Genomic DNA, 20,390 nt, shown 5'->3' on the forward strand with positions numbered 1-20,390 from the left:
CCTGCCCCAATCCCTCCCAGCATCAGGGTCTTTTCCAATGAGTCAACTCTTCGCATGAGGTGGCCAAAGTACTGGAGTTTCAGCTTTAGCATCATTCCTTCCAAAGAACACCCAGGGCTGATCTCCTTCAGAATGGACTGGTTGGATCTCCTTGCAGTCCAAGGGACTCTCAAAAGAGTCTTCTCCAACACCACAGTTCAAAAGCATCAATTCTTCAGTGCTCAGCTTTCTTCACAGTCCAACTCTCACATCCACACATGACCACTGGAAAAACCATAGCCTTGACTAGACAGACCTTGTTGGCAAAATAATGTCTCTGCTTTTCAATATGCTATCTAGGTTGGTCACAACTTTTCTTCCAAGGAGTAAGCGTCTTTTAATTTCATGGCTGCAATCACCATCTGCAGTGATTTTGGAGCCCAAAATATAGTCTGACACTGTTTCCACTGTTTCGCCATCTAGTTCCCATGAAGTGATGGGACCAGATGCCATGATCTTCGTTTTCTGAATGTTGAGCTTTAGGCCAACTTTTCACTCTCCTCTTTCACTTTCATCAAGAGGCTTTTGAGTTCCTCTTCACTTTCTGCCATAAGGGTGGTGTCATCTGCATACCTGAGGTTATTGATATTTCTCCCAGCAATCTTAATTCCAGCTTGTGCTTCCTCCAGCCCAGCATTTCTCATGATGTACTCTGCATAGAAGTTAAATAAGCAGGGTGACAATATACAGCCTTGACGTACTCCTTTTCCTATTTGGAACCAGTCTGTTGTTCCATGTCCAGTTCTAACTGTTGCTTCCTGACCTGCATACAAATTTCTCAAGAGGCAGGTCAGGTGGTCTGGTATTCCCATCTCTTGAAGAATGTTCCACAGTTGATTGTGATCCACACAGTCAAAGGCTTTGGCATAGTCAATAAAGCAGAAATAGATGTTTTTCTGGAACTCTCTTGCTTTTTCCACGATCCAGCGGATGTTTGCAATTTGATCTCTGGTTCCTCTGCCTTTTCTAAAACCAGGTTGAACATCTGGAAGTTCACGGTTCATGTATTAAGCCTACCCAATGTTTTTAAAAACTTCAAATATTGTTGTTTTTATTTCTAAACTTTCAATTTGGTTTGTTTTTATATTTTTTTATTTCCATCATAAAATTTCCTATATTTTCACTTCTTTTTCCTTTTCCTCATTGATCCCAGTGATAATAACTGTGATAAAGTTCTCAGCTGGTAACTCTAACTGTGATAAAGTTCTCAGCTGGTAACTCTAGCTCCTGAACTGAGTATTTAATGATTATCTTTCTTATGAGAATGGGTCACATCTCATGAGCCTTTATAGTTTCAGTAATTTTGGATTATATCCTAGAATTGTGAATGTTATATGGTGGGGATTCTGGATTCTGTTGTATGCCTTCAAAGAGGGATGGTGTTATTGTTCCAGCAGACAATTAACTTGGCGAGACTAAACCTGCAAACTCTGTCATGCCTACGAATGGGCAGCAGTTCTGTTTATACTGTTGTAAACAGCCAATATGTGTGGGGTTTTCAGAGATTAGCCAGAGACTTGGATAGTCTTTGTGAACTGATTTGTATATCCTTTGCTGGCTCTCTCAACTCTAAAGTTTTTTCTCACTCTCCAGTCCCCTGGTTGTGGCTCTCTCCCCCTGCTTGCTCCAACTGAAAGTGCTGACTCCAAAAGAATTGCACAACATGAGAATTGTGAGTTAAGTTGTATTTAGGGCAAAATGAGGAGAATAGCCTCAGATACTCTGAGAAACTGCCCCAAAGAGGTAAGGGGCAAGGCCAGTATATATGTGATTTTGGTGAAGGGGGAGTACATGCAATAAAGCACATATTTTTACAGAAGGTTCTGCTAGTCTCATGGCTACTACTAGTCAAAAGGAGCAGACATCACCATGAAGGATTTTAGTGTTTTTCTAATTATGAGGAAATGCAATAATTGGGCTCATAAAATCACCTCCTGAATATATCTGACTATCTGAAGACCTGTTCTGATAGTTTTTTCCAAAGCACAGAGTGCCTCATTTCTGGTGTTGAAGATCAGCAGCTGTAGCAGCTCATAATTTACTCCTTTTAGAAGTAGATGGTAAGTGCCAAGTCACCTTTTGTAGGTGACAAAAGACAGAGCTTTCTATCACAAACAAGTTGGAAGTCCTATTAGGTAGAGCTGGCGAGGTGAGCACAGGTCATCAGAAGCTAAGATGTCCCAGCTGGCAGTGTGGACTCACCCCACCGTACTTTCGATGTTCCTTAGCAAATCAAATTTCACCATAAAAAAATTGTCAAAATACAAGAAAAAGGAAAAAGTAGTCAGAGAACCAAATGACTTCAAAATTCAAACAAAAAATAGCAAGAACTGAGAAGCACAGTCCCAACACCAAACATCTGTTGTAGTCCCAACAGAAGTCTCTCCTTCTGGGGAGAGAAAAGCCTGGGCACAGAGCAAGGAAGGGCCCTTATCTTTTCATCTTCCTCTCAGCCCTTACAAGTCCAAATCCCAGCTGCAGACTCTTTTCAAGGAAGCAGGGTCTCATCAGTTAGAAAGATTCAGTTCAGTCCAGTTCAGTCGCTCAGTCATGTTCCACTCTTTGCGACCCCATGGACTGCAGCATGCCAGGCTTCCCTGTCCATCACCAACTCCCGGAGCTTGCTCAAATTCATGTCTATTGAGTCAGTGATGCCATCCAACCATCTCATCTTCTGTTGTCCCCTTCTCCTTCTGCCTTCAATCTTTCCCAGCATCGGGGTCTTTTCCAATGAGTCAGTTCTTCCCATCAGGTGGCCAAAGTATTGGAGTTTCAGCCTCAGCATGAGTCCTTCCAATGAATATTCAAGACTGATTTCCTTTAGGATGGACTGGCTTGATCTCCTTGCAGTCTTAGGGACTCTAAAGAGTCTTCTCCAACATCGCAGTTCAAAAGCATCAATTCTTCGGCACTCAGCTTTCTTTATGGTCCAATTCTCATATACATACATGACTACTAGAAAAACCATAGCTTTGACTAGACGGATCTTTTTTGGCAAAGTAATGTCTCTGCTTTTTAATGTGCTATCTAGATTGGTCATAGCTTTTCTTCCAAGGAGCAAGCGTCTTTTAATTTCATTTCTGCAGTCACCATCTGCAGTGATTTTGGAGTCCAAGAAAATAAAGGCTCTCACTGTTTCCATTGTTTCCCTTCTATTTGCCATGAAGTGATGGCATGAAGTGATGGGACCAGATGCCATGATCTTAGTTTTCTGAATGTTGAGCTTTAAGCCAACTTTTTTACTCTCCTCTTTCACTTTCATCAAGAGGCTCTTTAGTTCGAATGATTAGGAAACATCAAATTAATCAGAAGAGTGCAGGCAAGAGATAATGAGAGGGCAAACAGCAGAGCAAAGGAGGAGAGAGCTTAAGTATTCTGTCCTTGGAAATGCGATGTGCAATAATGGGGAGTGAGGAGCAGAGGTAACTCCCAGGTTTCTGACTGGAAGGCAGTTTTCCAGTTGGGTGGGACAAGGACTACTTCAGGGCAACATGCCAGGAGACAGTGCAGGAGAATCAATAGGATAGGATTCAGTTTTATGCAAATTGAACCACAGCACTTAAAGCCTATACAACACCACTTAGTATCAATATCCTGTCACAGTCTTTAATAATCATTTATCTGTTATTCTTGTGTCCTCAGATAAGCTGCAGCCTCCTCAGGGGCATGTACTATTCTATTAGAACAGTGCTTTATACAAAATGACAATAATATAATAGTTATTATAACATAATAATAGGAATAATAGCTATCATTTGCATGCTTACCAGACAGTTTTCTAAGGGCTTTGCACATATGAACTTATATAACTCTGCCAACAATCATGTGAGGGAGGTCCTTTCATTATTCCTGTTTTATAGATGAGGAAACTGATCTTGTCCAAGCTAACATAGGTTGGAGTGATTTATACTCTTTGAGTTGCATGGAACTTTGTTGCTGAAGACCATGAAAAGCACGTAATGTTCTGACGACCATAGCATTAACTGTTAGAAGCTAATATCTTGTCTGTGTATTTATCTAGGGATCACTGTGGTGTTAGTCTTGAAGGCATTACATTTCTGGGTACCAGATATTTGAAATTTTACTGTATCAGTTGATGAATGTTGCATATTGCATACCACACTAACCAATATCCACTTATTTCAGTTAGTTAGCCATGACATTTGTTCCATATTTCAGTTTTATAACAAAGGGGAATATTTTCTTCCTTAGACTGTTAGAGAAGACGAAGACATGAGTGAGGAAGAACCTGATAACAATGAAGATGATATTGATAACATTCTCGAAGATGAATTTCCAAAAGATGAGGAAGTGATGAGTGAGGAAGAGGAAGAGCAGGAAATTGATGCTCTCGAACGCCTGAGGGGTGAACTCGGAGAAAAATTTGAAGCAGATATGAGTAATTTACAAATAATACAGGTTATGACTTTTTCATAATTCAAAAATTAACATGTGAGAAGGAAACAAAAGAAATTTGGTTTATTCCTTGGTTTCTTTTTAACATTTCAAAAGAAATGTATATTTTTAGGGGTTAAGTCCCTGAGTACCGCTTACAATTATAAAAACTAGTTAATAAATCAAGGGCAACACGGAAACCGCATAGGGTCAAAAGTTTTAGCTACCACCACAGAGTCACCTGGAAGTTTAAAAGTATTTGTTTTCTAGACTGAAGTAGTCTATGCACTGTGACTGAATACTACCAGCCTCCTTCCCACTAAAAATATTTGGTTTTATGATTTTTCTGATCAGGAAGAATTTGAGAAGTTTTTGATACCAGTAATTCTCATTAATGGATCTCGGAAAATCCACATTGTCCAATACACATTGAATACAAAACTGAAACCACTAGTAGAGAATCGTGCAAGCATTTTTGAGAAATGTTATCCAATATCATCACGCCTTGCCCAGAAAATGCTCAGCTTTACCTACAAGTATATAAGCTCATTCGGCTACTGGGACCCTGTGAAGGTAATATCAGCAAATGCATCTGAAATTCACGTTTCTTCTTTTGTTTCTTTTTGAAGTATGTCTAAGAAGAAGACAGCGGATAATTTTTAAAAACTGTAACCATTATACAGTATTCTTAAATAGCTATAAAAATATGTGTTGTTGTTTTGCCTTTCTGAAGTAGGAGAAGTACTTGAAGGGTTTAAATTCCTTTCATCTATTTCTGTAGAGATAATTCAGATCAAACTTGGTTCTAACTCTGCAGCAGAGGAAGTTCATAGTAGCAATATTTTCAAACTAGACATCTAGTGAGCTGAGCTTCAGCACTAATTTGCTATTTAGTTTTAGGCAAGCCATTTAAATTCTTTGATTCTGTTTCCTCACCTGTAAAGTGGGAGAATGCCATCAGGCCAATGTGATCAAATGCAAGAATATGAAGTCCTCTGGAAAGTGTGAGATACCAAACAAAATGTGCCTTTAATGTTCATCACAAACTTACTGCCAAGTAGAATATTTTTATGTAGTGTGGACAAACATATTTGATGTAATTGGAATTCAGTGACTTCAAATGTGGGATGATTTTCAACAAATTTTAAATAAGAACCTTCTAGCTGCTGTTCCAATCCCGGGGAGCAGAGCAGTGAACAAAACAGGCAAGGTTCCTTTTGTCATGGGCTTTATATGATAGCTGGTTTGGAGAGGATGAACAGGCAATACATGAGTAAACAAATAGGTTCTAGTCAGGTTGTATTAAGTGCTAGAAAGACAGTAAAGAAATGCCTTGTAAAGGTACACCGACCCTCTCGACCAGTGCACCTTCCTATTTCCGTCAGTGAAGCAGCACAGAAGTAGAGCGGAGAAAACATGGCTTCCGGAGTCAGACTGCGTGAGTTGAAAACCACGGCTTCCTAGCTGAGTGACCTTGGACAAATTACTGAACCTCTCTGAGCCATTCCCATTTGCACAATGGGAATAAGAATAGTTCCTACCTCACAATATTATTACAATTATTAAATCAGTTAGTTATTGGAAAGTGTTTGCAACCATGTGTGGTTTCTCGTGAGTGCTCAATTAACATAAGCTGTTATTATTAATGGCTTCCCTTGTGGCTCAGCTGGTAAAGAATCCGCCTGCAATGCTGTTATTCATATATGTTCATTACATATTGGTGGTTGAGTCGCTAAGTTGTGTCTGACTCTTGAGAACCCATGGGCTATAGCCTGCTAGGTTTCTTTGTCCATGGGATTCTCCAGGCAAGAATACTGGAGTGGATTGCCATTTCCTTTTCCAGGGGATCTTCCTGACCCAGGAATCGAACCCAGGTCTCCCGTATTGCAGGAGATATGTATATAATATGTATATAAAATTATATAATATACATATTTATGTGTATAAATAATACATATATAAAATATGTATAAGTAGTTCAGTTGGTAAAGAATCCACCTGCAATGCAGGAGGCCCCAGTTCTATTCCTGAGTCGGGAAGATCCCCTGGAGAAGGGATAGGCTATCCACTCCAGTATTCTTGGGCTTCCCTTGTGGCTCAGCTGGTAAAGAATCCGTCTGCAATGCAGGAGACCTGGGTTTGATCCCTGGGTTGGAAAGATCACCTGGAGAATGGAAAAGTTAACCACTCTAGTATTCTGGCCTAGAGAATTCCATGGACTGTATAGTTCATGGGGTTGCAAAGAGTTGGACACGACTGAGTGACTTTCACTTTTACTTCATAATATGCATGTAAAATAAATTACATGTATGTATGTATAAATACATACATTATAATAGTATAAATACATTATAATAGTATAAATACATTACAATAACAATATATATAATATATACATAATATAAATATTATATATGTTTTATATATAACATATATAATAACAAAATATACAATAGTATAAATTATAACATTATAACAGTATACATACAACATTATAATAACAATGTTGTTATTAATATGTATTACTCTTATTGGTCACTGATAAAAAACATTTTGGAGGAAGGGATCCAAAATAGAGCAATATGCATATTACTTGAAACCTTCTTGGTTGATACTGATACAGTCATTTTCAGTTTTACTTAATTGTTATATTAATATCTTCTTTACCTTAACCATAAGGGTGTCAAGAGAAATCTTTTTAAATATCATGCTAAAATATAGAAACATTATGACAAGTCCCTCCATAAATAATCAGATAAAATTAAGCATGTATTAGGATCATTTAGCGGAGAAGGCAATGGCACCCCACTCCAGTACTCTTGCCTGGAAAATCCCATGGATGGAGGAGCCTGGTAGGCTGCAGTCCATGGGGTCGCTAACAGTCGGACAGGACTGAGTGACTTCGCTTTCACTTTTCACTTTCATGCATTGGAGAAGGCAATGACAACCCACTCCAGTGTTCTTGCCTGGAAAATCCCATGGATGGAGGAGCCTGGTGGGCTGCCATCTATGGGGTCGCACAGAGTCGACACGACTGAAGCGACTTAGCAGCAGTAGCAGCAGGATCATTTAGAAAGCTTTTGAAAAATCACAGTCACACCCTAACTGTCTCTTTGAGATGGGCAAGAGAGGGGAAGAAGCAGGCAAAGTCCGAACCCTATTCAAGGGCCCATGTCTGAACATAATTAGGACTGCACAAAAATGTCTTGTGAATAAATGAGTGCATGGTCATAGGAAGGCTTTAAGCATATAAATAATCATTTTTCAGGGCTGTTGGGAATCTTTCCAGGTCCTGACAATTTGATGTTTCAGATTTGATGACACCTTGGGTATTCTGACCTATAGAAGAGAAAGATACATGGTAGATATTTTGGGAAATAGCAGAAACCATTGCAAGAATTCATAATTTGGGAATTTGAAATGGAATCATTAAACTTTCAGCTTTTCTTTTACTACCAAACATAAGAAATAGAGCAGACATTCCCACCCCATCCCTAAGCTTCTTCTTATCCCTAGCAATTACACTCAGCCATGAACATCACTCCAGCCCCAAAATGATGATGCTGATAACTCCATTTACCTGTGACAATTGACCTGGTGTAACACTAGGTGTGTGTGATAGTCGCTCAGTTGTGTCCGACTCTTTGCAACCCCATGGACTGTAGCCCACCAGGCTCCTCTGTCCATGGAATACTCTAACTCTAGGGGAGAAGCAATATTACCATACCATTGCCCACCTACTCTGTCAAGTCCAGGGATAACTGATGCTGGGCCATCTGATGATATAAAAAAGATATCCATTAATTACCCGTTTATCATCATTACCAGTGCAAAGACGTGAGACCAGTCCTTCCTCTCCATTCCATACCAATACGTTAGGCTGCTGTTTTGGTGTATTTTTCCCTTTTGTGGCCGCTATTCATATTTATGTGAGTGGGATTTTGTCTGTATAAAAACGTAAAAGAGAAGTCAGTGAGATTTGTCTGACCAGTATACTCCCAAAGATATCCCAGGACTCCACCTGCCATATTGGGATACCATGCTGCCATATTGGAATACCACATACTTTAGCCTATCCATGCTGTCTTACTGGAATGACATCTTTGGACAGCAAATTAGAATTCTGTATTAGTCTGCATATGTTACCATATTGGAATACCACAGACTTTGTGACTTAGATGACAGAAATGTATTTTCTTACTGCTCAGGAGGCTGGAGTCCAAGATCATGGTGCCAGCAGGGGTGGTTTTTCTGGTGTGTCTCACTGTGGCCATTCCTCACTGGGTCCTCAATGCTTTTCCTTTGTGCTCATGCACTCCTGGTGTCTCTCTTCTAAGGACCCCAGTTCTCTTAGATTAGAGCCCCATTCTTATAACCTCATTTAACCTTTGTCATCTCCTTAAAGGTCCTGTCTCCAAATATAGTCACTTTGAGGGTTAGGGCTTCAAACCATGATTTTAGGAAGGCACATTTCCATACACAACACCACCTTAGGAATGGACCTGTTTGTGTAGATAAATTGGCCCATGAATATATCCGAACACCTTTACACACCTTGGCAGAAACATTCAGTATACACTAAACACATTATAAAGGAAGTAGAACTATAATTGTCAGAAACTGAAACCCATTAAAGAAAAACATTTATTGCATGTGAGTGTAAAATAACTTGTTCTTTTTACACAGTTTTTTAATACCAATATTCAATTATAATTAGTTTTCTTGTTCTATAAGAAAGATTTTACAAATTTGTTCTTAGAAATATATTTTGGGGAAATGCTGTTTAAAATAAGGCTAATTTGTTAATTCAATTGTGTATATATTGCAGCTACATGAAGGAGAGACCATCAAACCAGTAGAAAATTCAGAGAATCCACTTCATCCTGTAATCCATCGTCAGTATATTTATTTTTTATCTAGTAAAGAAACTAAAGAAAAATTTATGAAGAATCCAATCAAATATATCTGCCAACCCAAACCTAAGCCTACTATCCCCATTAGGATTGCAATTCTGGGGCCTCCAAAATCTGGAAAAACTACAGGTAAGGGTGTGTCTGCCTTTGCTATCCTTAAGCATATAAGAATCTCCTGAAAATGAGAACTATTTTTTTTAAGAAACTATCAAAACTGACTCAGTAAGAGGCAGAAGAACTAAACAGACCAATAACCACTGAAGAGAAGGCATTCAAAAATATAGCCCCACTCCAAAACAGGCCACAATCAAATGGTTTTAGAGGGAAATTATGTCAACCTTTCAAAAATTAAAAATTCAAGAGATACTTTCTGTGATTGTATAAGCTTTTCCAGAGCAAGGGAAATGAAAGTAAGCTGTCCAATTTATTTTCAGTTTTTTTAAAATAATTAAAAAGGTATAAATACAAATTCATTTTTAAGTATGACCCTGATATAAAAACTAAACAAAGATAATATAAGAAAAGAAATTACAAACTAATATTATTTATATATATAGTCAAATAATAGTATATTAAGATTTTATTTGATTAAAAATTATATTTAAAATTTATAAATATAATCTACTGTATTAATAAGTTAAAGAGTGAAAATTCAATATCTTAATCATTGCTGATAAAGGCATTTAGTAAACTATAATGTTTGAATTTTCTATATATTTTTTAAAGCAAGTAGTCCAACAATAGGTGAGTGTGGTATTTCAAAATGACATGATAATCACATGACTAGTGGTTGGTCACAATGAGAATAAAATGGGAAAGGATAGATACCGGAAATATTTAAAAGGAAAACAGCAGGACTTAATGACTGATGGCATAGAAAATGAAAGGGAGGGATTAGGTCAAATATTGATTTGTCACCAGAAATAATAAAAGAGAGTTTCGTGTTTTAGCTCTTTAGATGGAAAGTGTATTTTAATGTACATTGACATTCAAAATAAGATCCTCCAACACAGCAAAAAGTAACATGTATACAGTACAATCAGATTTCTTGGTCTTTGTCAAAATAGAGGCTAATTTTTTTTAACAGAATCCCAAATTGTAAAAGTTTGTTTTTATAGCTGAAAAATAATGGGTCTGACCCTAGTGTTTGTGGCAAAGTTGAGATGAAGGCTTCTGCAGCCCTCACAGGGGCATCCCTCCCAGTGGCCCTAACTGTGGCCAGTTAACCTGCATTCCCCATGGGACCAGGTGAGTCTCAATGTCCTCTACACACGCTGTCTCCAGTGTCCTCTATACACCATGTCTCCAGACCATGATGAGGCAAGGTTTGTAGACTCCATCAGAGCACACCTGCATTTAACAGTAACTGGAAACCACTGGGCTTACCAGGCGGCGCTAGTGGTAAAGAATCTGCCTGCTGATGCAGGAAACATCAGAGACGGGTTCGATCCCGGGGTTGGGAAGATCCCCTGGAGGAGGGCATGGCAACCCGCTCCAGTATTCTTGCCTGGAGAATCCCCATGGACAGAGGAGCCTGGAGGGCTACAGTCCATAGGACTGCAAAGAGTTAGACACGACTGAAGCAACTGAGCACGCACACACACAGAAGCCTAATCTATGGCCTCATGTAGCAGAAGCAGAGGCTGTGGCCGAGTCCTCTTTCAGCCAGTGGCAACATCTGTGTGCCCTTGGACAAACCATTCCATTTCAGTGGGCTGCAGTTCTTTCACCTGTAAAACTGGAATTTCAGTACCCACTCTCCACACTTGATGGAATAATTGAAAGTATCAAATAAAGTCACAGAAGAAATACTGCCTTATAAACTGTAAATGATTAATAAAGTGTCAGATACACCACTATCACCACTATAATTTTTAGAAAATAAATTTAAAAATTATGTCCTAGAGGCTTGAGTGCACTTAATTGTATAGGGTAAGTTATCCTGATTGCAGCCTGAAGTCATAAGTGTATAGATAGGGAAATGGGTTAACCCAATGACACAAGAACATTGAATTGTTATTTTGGATATAAAAAGACCAATATTAATAGTACACACAGGATGCCTTATAAAGCTCTCAAATTTTTTGCTACCTTGTACAGAAGGAAAAAACACTTAAATGGTTTGGTTATGGAAAAACCTAACATAGTTGGCTCATTAACCAGATCTGTCAGCCACATACCTGAAGTGCTAATAATGATTGACCTTTGAATAGTATTAATTCAATGAAGTGAAGTGAAAGTGTTGGTTGCTCAGCCATGTCCGACTCTTTGCAACTCCATGGACTGTAGCCCACCAGGCTCTTCTGTTCATGGAATTCTCTAGTCAAGAATACTGGAGTGGGTAACCGTTCCCTTCTCCAGGGGATCTTCGCGACCCAGGGATTGAACTCGGGTCTCCAACATTGCAGGCAGATTCTTTACCGTCTGAGCCACCACCAGAGAAGCCCATTAATTCAATAAAATGTAGCTATTTTAATTTTTGAAATTTCTTTGAGGAATGTGAAGATCAACTTGCTGCTGTTGTCAGTTAACTAGAATCTGGAACTAAGGTTAACAGATGGGTTTGTGAAACAGAATAAGTTTAAAATTTTAATGTTTTTCAGTTGCCAAAAAGATTTCAAGTGAATATGGCTTAAAGTGTTTGTCGATAGGAGATGCTTTGCGTTATGTATTAAACAACCAACCAGACACAGAGCTGGCACTTATGCTAAATTGGCATCTTCATAAAGGAATGACGGCACCTGATGAACTGGCTATTCAGGCCTTAGAATTATCTCTGATGGGAAGTGTATGTAATACCGCAGGGTAAGTGGGGGCCATAGGGGTGGGAGAGAGTGGGAAGGAGTTAAATCTTTAAGAAATTACTCATTGGAATTAATTAAAATACCTTAAACAGAGTTTAAAGCTCTTGTAAAGGGTGTGTGATCTGCTTCTCAAAGTCTGGGCACCGATATGGTTGCATATTAATAATTTAATTTTCGGTCAGGCTAAAATTCAGCTTAAACACTCACAGGCCAACTTCACTCCCTGCAGCAACTCCTGAGTTGTCCCAAAGTCTCCAGGTTTACACAGTCTATAGGAGACCCATGTGACTTCTATAGCCCAGGAGAACTTCTCACTGCCCGATGGAGTGATGAAGGTGTGGCCTTCCCCTTCCCCCAGATGGTACTGGTCCAATGGAGACAGTCTCTCACCGGTCCAGTCTCTGCACAGGTAGCAGCGCCCCTCCCTTAATGCTGCGTTTGGACAGGAGAGCCCTGTGCTTGAACTGGTCTTCAGTTTACACTCCTCTACTCAACCATGACTTCCCCAGCTCACATCCAGTAGAAAGTAAGTGTGTTAGTCTCTCAGTCGTGTCAGAGTTTTTTGCGACCCCATGGGCTGTAACCCGCCAGGCTCCTCTGTCCATGGGATTTCCCAGGCAAGAATACTGGAGTGGATTGCCATTCCTTTCTCCAGGGAATCTTCCTGACCCAGGGATTTAACCTGGGTCTCCTGCATTGCAGGCAGATTCTGAGCCACCAGAGAAGCCCTCAGGGAAACCACCCAGTAGTAAAAGCCCATAAAACCTAAGGCCCTGCTCTTGAGCTCAGATCATTGACTTAAAATCTTGCTGAGTCACGCAAAGTTGTTTTCTATCAGGAACCTCCTTGCCCTTCCCTACCACTGGTCCTTAATCAAGTCCATATCAGTTCTCCTAATTCCTGTTATGGTGGGGAGCAGATTCTGGAGTGTCGAGTATCCACCCCCACCCACAACCCCATCCCACCAAACCCCCCCATCCCCCCTGCAGAGAAAGTCCTGGGACTTTCTAGCAAATTGAGTTACCTCCTTCCTGAAATTCAACTTTGCATACAAGAGATCTTACTGAGGGCTACTATGGACTCACAAAAGTTTTATTTCACTTTAATACCAGGACAGTGACTGCCCAGTCACCCTGAATTTCCCTAATCCCGAGGGCCTCTCAAGTGATTCTTCACAGGACAAAGAAGTTGAGCCATTAAAAAACCAACAATGGCAGCTGCATACATTCTCTAGTTGGCTTTCGGGCTCTGTTAATTAATAGTCCTCTCTGCCATGGGATGTAGGACTAGTTAGTGCCTAAGTCTGGAGAGCACCAAGGTAAGATGAACCAGCCCTTCCTGGTGACCAGCAGCCAGTATGCCCAACTTGGCCCCACAGAGTCGGTTTCCTGACTTAGAAATTTGCAGATAGCCTTCATTCATCCTGTCAGTTTGCTGATGACACTCTTTAGCTTAGTCTGTTGGACTAACAAATTCTGTATTATTTCTGCCTAGAGGATTGATGGGTCCAGATGGAATGGTTCTCTCCAGAGACCACAGGGCTCTCTCACCAGCTCTTCATCTCCCCTTCCACACCCAGCATCCTTATAGAATTTTACTAGAAAATCAAGTTTAGAACACAATGTTTCCCATATTTGCTTAATCTCTTGCTAAAATACTATCAATTATGCAGGGCTTTTTTTAAATTTTAAAACACTTTAATGTACTTAAAATCTTGATTTACAAGACATCTTATCTTACACTGACCTTTCTGTACAAAAAATTTTACACAATTTGCTACAAAACTACAATATTAAGATCAGAGTTGGGTAATTCTTCCCATGCCAGGCATTCTATTATAAGGAATGTGAATTAATCTGCTAATTGCTTTACACACTTGATCTACAATCTTTAAGATAAATCTAAGGATTAAATAGGGCTTCCCTGTTGGCTTAACTGGTAAAGAATTCGCCTGCCAATGCAGGAGACACAAGAGACGCAGGTTCAATCTTGATCCTGGGGTCAGGACGATCCCCTGGAGAAATAAATGGGAACTCGCTCCAGTATTCTTGCCTGGAAAATCCCATGGACAGTGTAACCTGGCGGGCTACAGGCAATGAGGTCGCAAAGAGTTGGACATGACCAAACACGGGCATACACACACAAGGGTTAAATATCATTATTTCACTATTATATTTAGTATTTACTACTTTACTGAAAACTGAGGCTCAGAGAGGTCAGACCCAGTTTCAAATTTAAGTCTGTGTGCCTCTGAAACCTATACTCTTCCCACTGTCTCATGCTTAGACTCAAGTGCTCTGTGCTGTGCTTAGTTGCTCAGTGTTCTGACTCTTTGTGACCCCATGGACTGTAGCCCTCCAGGCTCCACTGTCCATGGCGATTCTCCAGGCAAGAATACTGGAGTGGGTTGCCATGCCCTCCTCCAGGGGATTTTCCCAACCCCGGGATCGAACCCAGGTCTCCTGTATTGCAGACAGATTCTTTACTGTCTGAACCATCAGGGAAGCCCAAGAATACTGGAGTGGGTAGCCTATCCCTTCTCCAGGGGATCTTCCTGACCCAGGAATTGAACCGGGACCTCTTGCATTGCAGGTGGATTCTTTATCAGCTGAGCTGCCAGCGAAGTCCCTCTTCCCACTGTTTCATGCTTAGAATAATAGCACCAATTAAATAACACAAGGTTCAAGGTATTATGTGTAATATCTCTCAAAGTCCATCAAAATCTAGCTCTATGATGCTAAGTATATGAGTCAGAGCTGTGTCTGTATGTATGCAGCCCTCTTCTGGCTCTTGGGCTGACTGGGATTCAAAATACAGAGACAAAGGGAGTTCTCTGGTGACCTAGTGGTTAGGATTCCAAGCTTTCACTGCCAGGGCCCAGGTTCAGTCCCTGGTTGGGGAACTGAGAGCCCGCAAGCTGCAAAGTACAGCCTCCTAAAAATGTATATGTATATATATAGAAGAGGGCAAGGTGACAAGGTAAATCAAGTTCCGTAAGGAATGGTATGGGGCTAATCCTAAAGACAGACTTTTTCTGGAAGACAGAAAGGAAGGTCTGAGAGTAAAGAAATCTGGAATTTTAATTTTCATATTTCTCCTTACTAGTGTTGTCATTGATGGATACCCTGTAACTAAGTATCAAGTGAGTCTCTTAGAAGCTAGGTCAATCATCCCCATGATTATGTTTGAGCTGGATGTGCCTTCCAAAGAGATTTTCAGAAGATTGCTCCTGGAAAAAAAAAAGGAGTCAAGGTAATGTATGTGATGAAAACAATGATAAAAGAGTGAACATTAATAATCCAGAAGCAGCAGCAGGTTTTTGACAGCTTTTTCCATTTCTTTTCTGTTCCTCTCTTAGTTTGCCTTATCCATTGCACAACAGCTCACAGATTATAGCTGTCAAGAACTCAAGGTACCGCAAAAATATTGGTGAGATTAGGCAATATTATGAAGTACAACATCAGAACTGGTATGTGATTGATGGCTTTCACAGCAAATGGTGGATATGGAATGAAGTCATTAAGAAGGTTAAAATGGTGAATAAATACATGCAGATATATATGGAAAGAATAAAAGCAGGTAAGAAGACCTATAACTCTAAAAACAAAAAAATGTGAATTTGAAGTCTACGCATGCCTGACTCATGTTGCCATAATTCATTCAATTTGAACATTTGTTCCCTTAATCAGTATTTAATGAACCTTAGTCAGTATTTTAAATGCATATTATTTCCAAATTATTGTGGGCATGTACATTTGTTCTAATAAATGACTGCCTCTACTCAAGCTGTCATATACTGAATGTCCATGTGAACCTATTACATAAAACAATACATGGTCTCTCACTAGAAGAGTTTATAATGTTTGGAATGCCACATAAGAAGCTAGTTTCAAGAATGGTAGTTATATGAGGGGAGGGGTCTGTGGTGTGACACTTGGCAAAGTTTTGTTTAGGAATCTAGAATTAGTTACTGTGAACTATTTACATAATAAAATTGTATTATTATATAAATGTTGATTGTCTTAAAAAATATTACTTGAACATAGAATTTTTTTTAATCTATATTTGGAATCCATGAAAGAAAATGATTGTATACTCCTAGAAGTTTCTTCATTTTTCTCCAAAAATACACAAAACAGACAGAAAGTTATCAAAAAAAAAAAAGAAAGTTATCTAGAACTCATGTCTCTAAAAAGAACGATGACACCAAAGACTTTGTCTGGAGGGGTTTCACAGACATCTGATGACTTTGACTTTGGAAAATAGGGAGAAGGTACTTGGAGGTATGAGGGATCAACGTGACAAAGAGAATATTGTACAAGGGAAAATGCAGTGAGGATTCTGATCATAATGGCATCATTGAATCTTGATTTGCTTCATTATTTGGGCATCCCCAGTATCTCTGGTTCTGTTTGCCTGCAGATTATAAGGCTTGAAGATAAAAGTGCAAGTGAAAAGATAAATGAGTTTTAGAAACCCACTCCCAATAAGTTCTGGATAGCATCACACTAGTAAAACATTCCACAGCTGACTTGGAAAGAAAAACTTGTGCCTCATTCATCTTGTTGTTACCCTGCTTCACCCTTCTTGCCTCAGACTTGGTTGCCTGAGAAGAGACTCAGGATGAAAAGCTGTGTGCAGAATCTTTATCAGGAAGTACTCTCAAAAGTGGGCTTCCCAGCTGGCACAGTGGTAAAGAATCTGCCTGCCAATGTAAGAGTCACAGGAGATGTGGGTTCAATCCCTGGGCTGGGAAGATGCCCTGGAGGAGGAAATGGTGACCCACTCCAGTATTCTTGTCTAGATAATGCCCATGGGCAGAGGAGCCTACTGGCCTACAGTCCACAGACTCGCAAAGAGACATGACTGAACATGCATGACACTCAGGAGTAGAGTTGACAGATTAAGCAAATAAAAATATAGGATACCTAGTTAAATGTAAGTTTCTGATAAATGACAAATAATTTTTTAGTCTAAGTATATCCCAAATGTGGTATGAGACATTTCATACTAGAAACTGTTCATTGTTTATCAGAAATTCAAACTTAATGGGGCATCCTGTGCTTTATCTGTCAACTCTAATAGGGAGAGACACCGAGGCTAGTAGACCTGGCAGAGGGAGACACTAGCCTGCAGTGTGGTGGAAACAGAGGCCTTGGTAGGCCCTACAGGGAAGCACTGCAGCTGGGATGGACCTTGAGAATTTCCCAAACTGAGGGGAGAGGCCAGGCTTTATATCCTCGCATTGACTTGTATAAAGGTCACTCTGGGAGGGAGTATATACTGAACAGGGGCAAGTCCCAGTGCAACTACGAGCCATCAACACAGATATTTTCAGCAGCTGGGGGATGGGTGCATCAGCCCTGATGAGGGATCTTCATGGAGCACCACGGTATCCACCATGTTATTCCAGATACACATGCCTCTGCCTGGAAGAGTTTAATTAAAACTGTCCTCCTACTTTTCTGCTTCACCATCTACCTGGTAATCTGTATCTGACTGTTTGAATTTAGTGTTGATTTAGTGACCAATTTATTCTCACTAATGAGATAGAGCAAGGTCAGGACCAGAAAACCAGAGATTCCTTCTCATTCTGTTGCATTCCAGAAAAAGACAGATAGACATTGTCAGATGTCATCAAGAATACCCCAAGAATCAGAAAAAGACATTTGAGTGTCTTTTAAGACTTGAAATGATTTGATTCTAAATGATCCTGTCACAAAACCTATGAGGTGAGGTCAGCACATCTGAGCTAAAGAGCAACACACAATTGTAAAACTATAGTGCCATTTAGTATGATATTATAGCGCTATACAGTAGTGTATTCTTTACCAACACTATTATTATACCATAATACTGTGCATTATAGTACTTTAGAATAACAATATTACACCATTGTAGCATTGTAGTAGTATAATATTCTTTGTAGGAAAGAACCGTCTTAGCCTTTTCATCTGTATCATATACAATAGATGGAATCATGGATTAGTTTGTTTATTGCTTCATAATAAATTATTCCAAAATTTAACAGTTTAAAACAACACATACACACTCCCTCACAATTTCTGTGGGTCAAGAGTCCAGGCACAGTTTAACTGAGTCTTCTGCTTCAGTGTCTCTCACAAGGATACAACCAAGGTGTTGGCCAGGATTAAGGTCTCATCTGAGGGCCCTACTGGGAAAGAATATACTGTCATACTCATTCATGTATTGCTGACAAGAGTTTGTTCCTTGAGGGTTGTTGGACTTAGGGCATCAGTTTCCTGCCAGCTGTTGACCAGGGGCCACCTTCAGTGCCTTGCCATATGGACCTTTCCAACATGGCAGCTTGCTTTACCAAGTGAACAAGACAAAGCAAGAAAGAATGCCAAAAGAACAGAAATCATAGTCTGTTGTAACTGTTCTAGTTACCCAAGGCTGCCATAGCAAATTACCACACACTGGATAATGGAGACAATAGAAATGTATCCTCTCACAGTTCCAGAGGCTAGATGTCCAAAATTAAGGCATTGGCAGGGCTGTACTCACTCTGAGGTTTCTAGGAGAGACTCGCTTCCACGCCTTTCTCTTCATGTCCAGCATTGCCACGAGGCCCCTGCATTCTTTGCATATAGACACATCACTGCAGTCCTAAGGGTCAGTTTTATGCTTACACTGTCACATAGCAAACTAAACTATGATTTATGCTTCATAATTTGAGTTAGCATTAGACGTTCCTTGGAATACTTTTAAAAAAATTTTTTTTTCCACTGGTGAAAAGAGCTATTAAGAAAATATATCAGGATCAAAATTTACTCATTATAACTAAGATGTATAAAGAAGTAATTTTATTTTCTGTAAAATCTAATACTGCTTTGGAGTCTCCATTCTAGTGGAGTCCTGGGAAGACAACTCAAACTTATGCATTGAATGAACTTGGGCCTTTCTTTTTAAATCGACTCTTTAGGGTAAACCTAGTCACTTTTGGATTAAATGTTTCTTTCTATTTCTTGGATGCCATCAGGGAACAGGGAGAGCTTTATGTCACTAACATTGTGTCAACAAACTATATGTACTTCCTGAAACCTATCTCACAGAAAAATTTTAAATATGTAGCAAATTCATGTGTATGTGTGTAAGTGGATATGTATATATATGTGTGTATGTGTATATAGTATATAACATAAATAGTTTATAATAGCTAAGAATTAAAAACAACCAAAATATTTATCAACAGGTAATTGATTGAATAATCTATATGTACATTTATACAATGGAATACTATGCATAAACTAAAAGGAATTAGGTAAATCATATAAACTGAAATGGAAAGATGTCAAAGGCTATAACTAACTGATAAAAGCAAGTTGCAGAATAAGATTTACAGTATAGTGGCATAAGCATCCTATCTGCAAAAAATATATACGTGTGTATGCAAATGTATAAAAAAATCTGAAAAAGATACAAACTCAACAGTGATTATCTCTCAGGAGGGATGCTGGATTGAGAGGATGGACATATGAAAAGAAACTTTTGCTCTTTACTCTGGGAATTTTACAGCGTTTACTCATTGGTATAGTGCTAGCATAATTGAATTTATTTTCATTTTGAAAATGATTGTGTTTTCTGTGAAAATATATATTTATAACAACAGTTAATTTGTTAATAATAGGAAAAGCCGCCTGCATTGACAAGTTATGTATCTCCCCTGAAGAACTGATTTCTCGCCTGGGTGAATTTGGACAGTTCTGCCCTGTCAGCCTGGCAGAATCATATGAATTAGTTGATTGTTCTTCAAATGATTCCTTGGAATTTGCAGCAGAGTTCAGAGGGCACTATTATAAAATGAGTTCTCTAGAGAAATTGAATGTAAGTTTGTTCTTAACTCCAAATATTTACCAGGGAAAGAAAATACCTGTCTTAGAATTCATCAGACAGGAAGGGGTGGGCACAGCTGGGAACACCAGGCGCTGGGGACCAGGGACCCCATTTTCGGAAACTGTGATCCTTGGGTTCAATAAGGCAACTCAGAGGCCAGTCCTAAGACTGCATCCCAAGACATATTCTGGCACAAAGCAGAAGTTCAGGGTCGGTGATGGCCCCTCCACCTGGGTCAGCATAAGAGGTGGGGAGACCCAAGGGCAACCCCAACATGGAGGGGATGCTGAGCATCTGAGCTCAGCCCTGGAGTGGGCATCCAGGACATTCCATTCAAAGGTGCAGAAGGGAAGTCAGAGTCAGTAGAAATGACTCGCCTGTG

The 20,390-nt window shown here is 39.6% G+C and overlaps 1 protein-coding gene and 2 long non-coding RNA genes across 7 annotated transcripts in view; 1 reads left to right on the plus strand and 2 right to left on the minus strand.

Annotated features, from left to right (window-relative positions):
- The window catches only part of AK9 (adenylate kinase 9), a 118,391-nt gene that overhangs the window by 92,125 nt on the left and 5,876 nt on the right, over positions 1-20,390 (plus strand). The window contains exons 31-37 of the mRNA XM_086317381.1: positions 4,252-4,458; positions 4,789-5,007; positions 9,263-9,476; positions 11,951-12,152; positions 15,257-15,403; positions 15,510-15,730; positions 19,803-19,999. Of these exons, the coding sequence (XP_086173507.1) occupies positions 4,252-4,458; positions 4,789-5,007; positions 9,263-9,476; positions 11,951-12,152; positions 15,257-15,403; positions 15,510-15,730; positions 19,803-19,999 (1,407 nt within the window). The remainder of the gene's footprint in view (positions 1-4,251; positions 4,459-4,788; positions 5,008-9,262; positions 9,477-11,950; positions 12,153-15,256; positions 15,404-15,509; positions 15,731-19,802; positions 20,000-20,390) is intronic.
- Positions 1-20,390, minus strand: part of LOC147365850 (uncharacterized) — a 41,293-nt gene that overhangs the window by 10,764 nt on the left and 10,139 nt on the right. For 3 of the 5 annotated variants that reach the window (XR_015132908.1, XR_015132907.1, XR_015132913.1), the window contains 2 exons: positions 8,260-8,379; positions 6,692-7,773 (listed from right to left, as the gene is read on the minus strand). The exons of 1 other annotated variant lie outside the window; for it this stretch is intronic. This is a non-coding gene — a long non-coding RNA (uncharacterized LOC147365850). Of the gene's footprint in view, positions 1-6,691; positions 7,774-8,259; positions 8,380-20,390 lie in introns of those variants that run through there. One more of the 5 variants, XR_015132911.1, reaches the window with a different exon arrangement.
- LOC147365851 (uncharacterized) lies at positions 18,130-18,781 on the minus strand. Its single transcript, XR_015132914.1, has 2 exons — positions 18,680-18,781; positions 18,130-18,323 (listed from the first exon to the last, which is right to left on the minus strand). It is a non-coding gene; the product is annotated as an uncharacterized LOC147365851 (long non-coding RNA).

Source organism: Bos grunniens, chromosome 9, assembly GCF_055505025.1.
Source record: "Bos grunniens cultivar Pamir isolate PY7600 chromosome 9, Bosgru_T2T1.0, whole genome shotgun sequence".
NCBI classification, from domain to species: domain Eukaryota; kingdom Metazoa; phylum Chordata; class Mammalia; order Artiodactyla; family Bovidae; genus Bos; species Bos grunniens.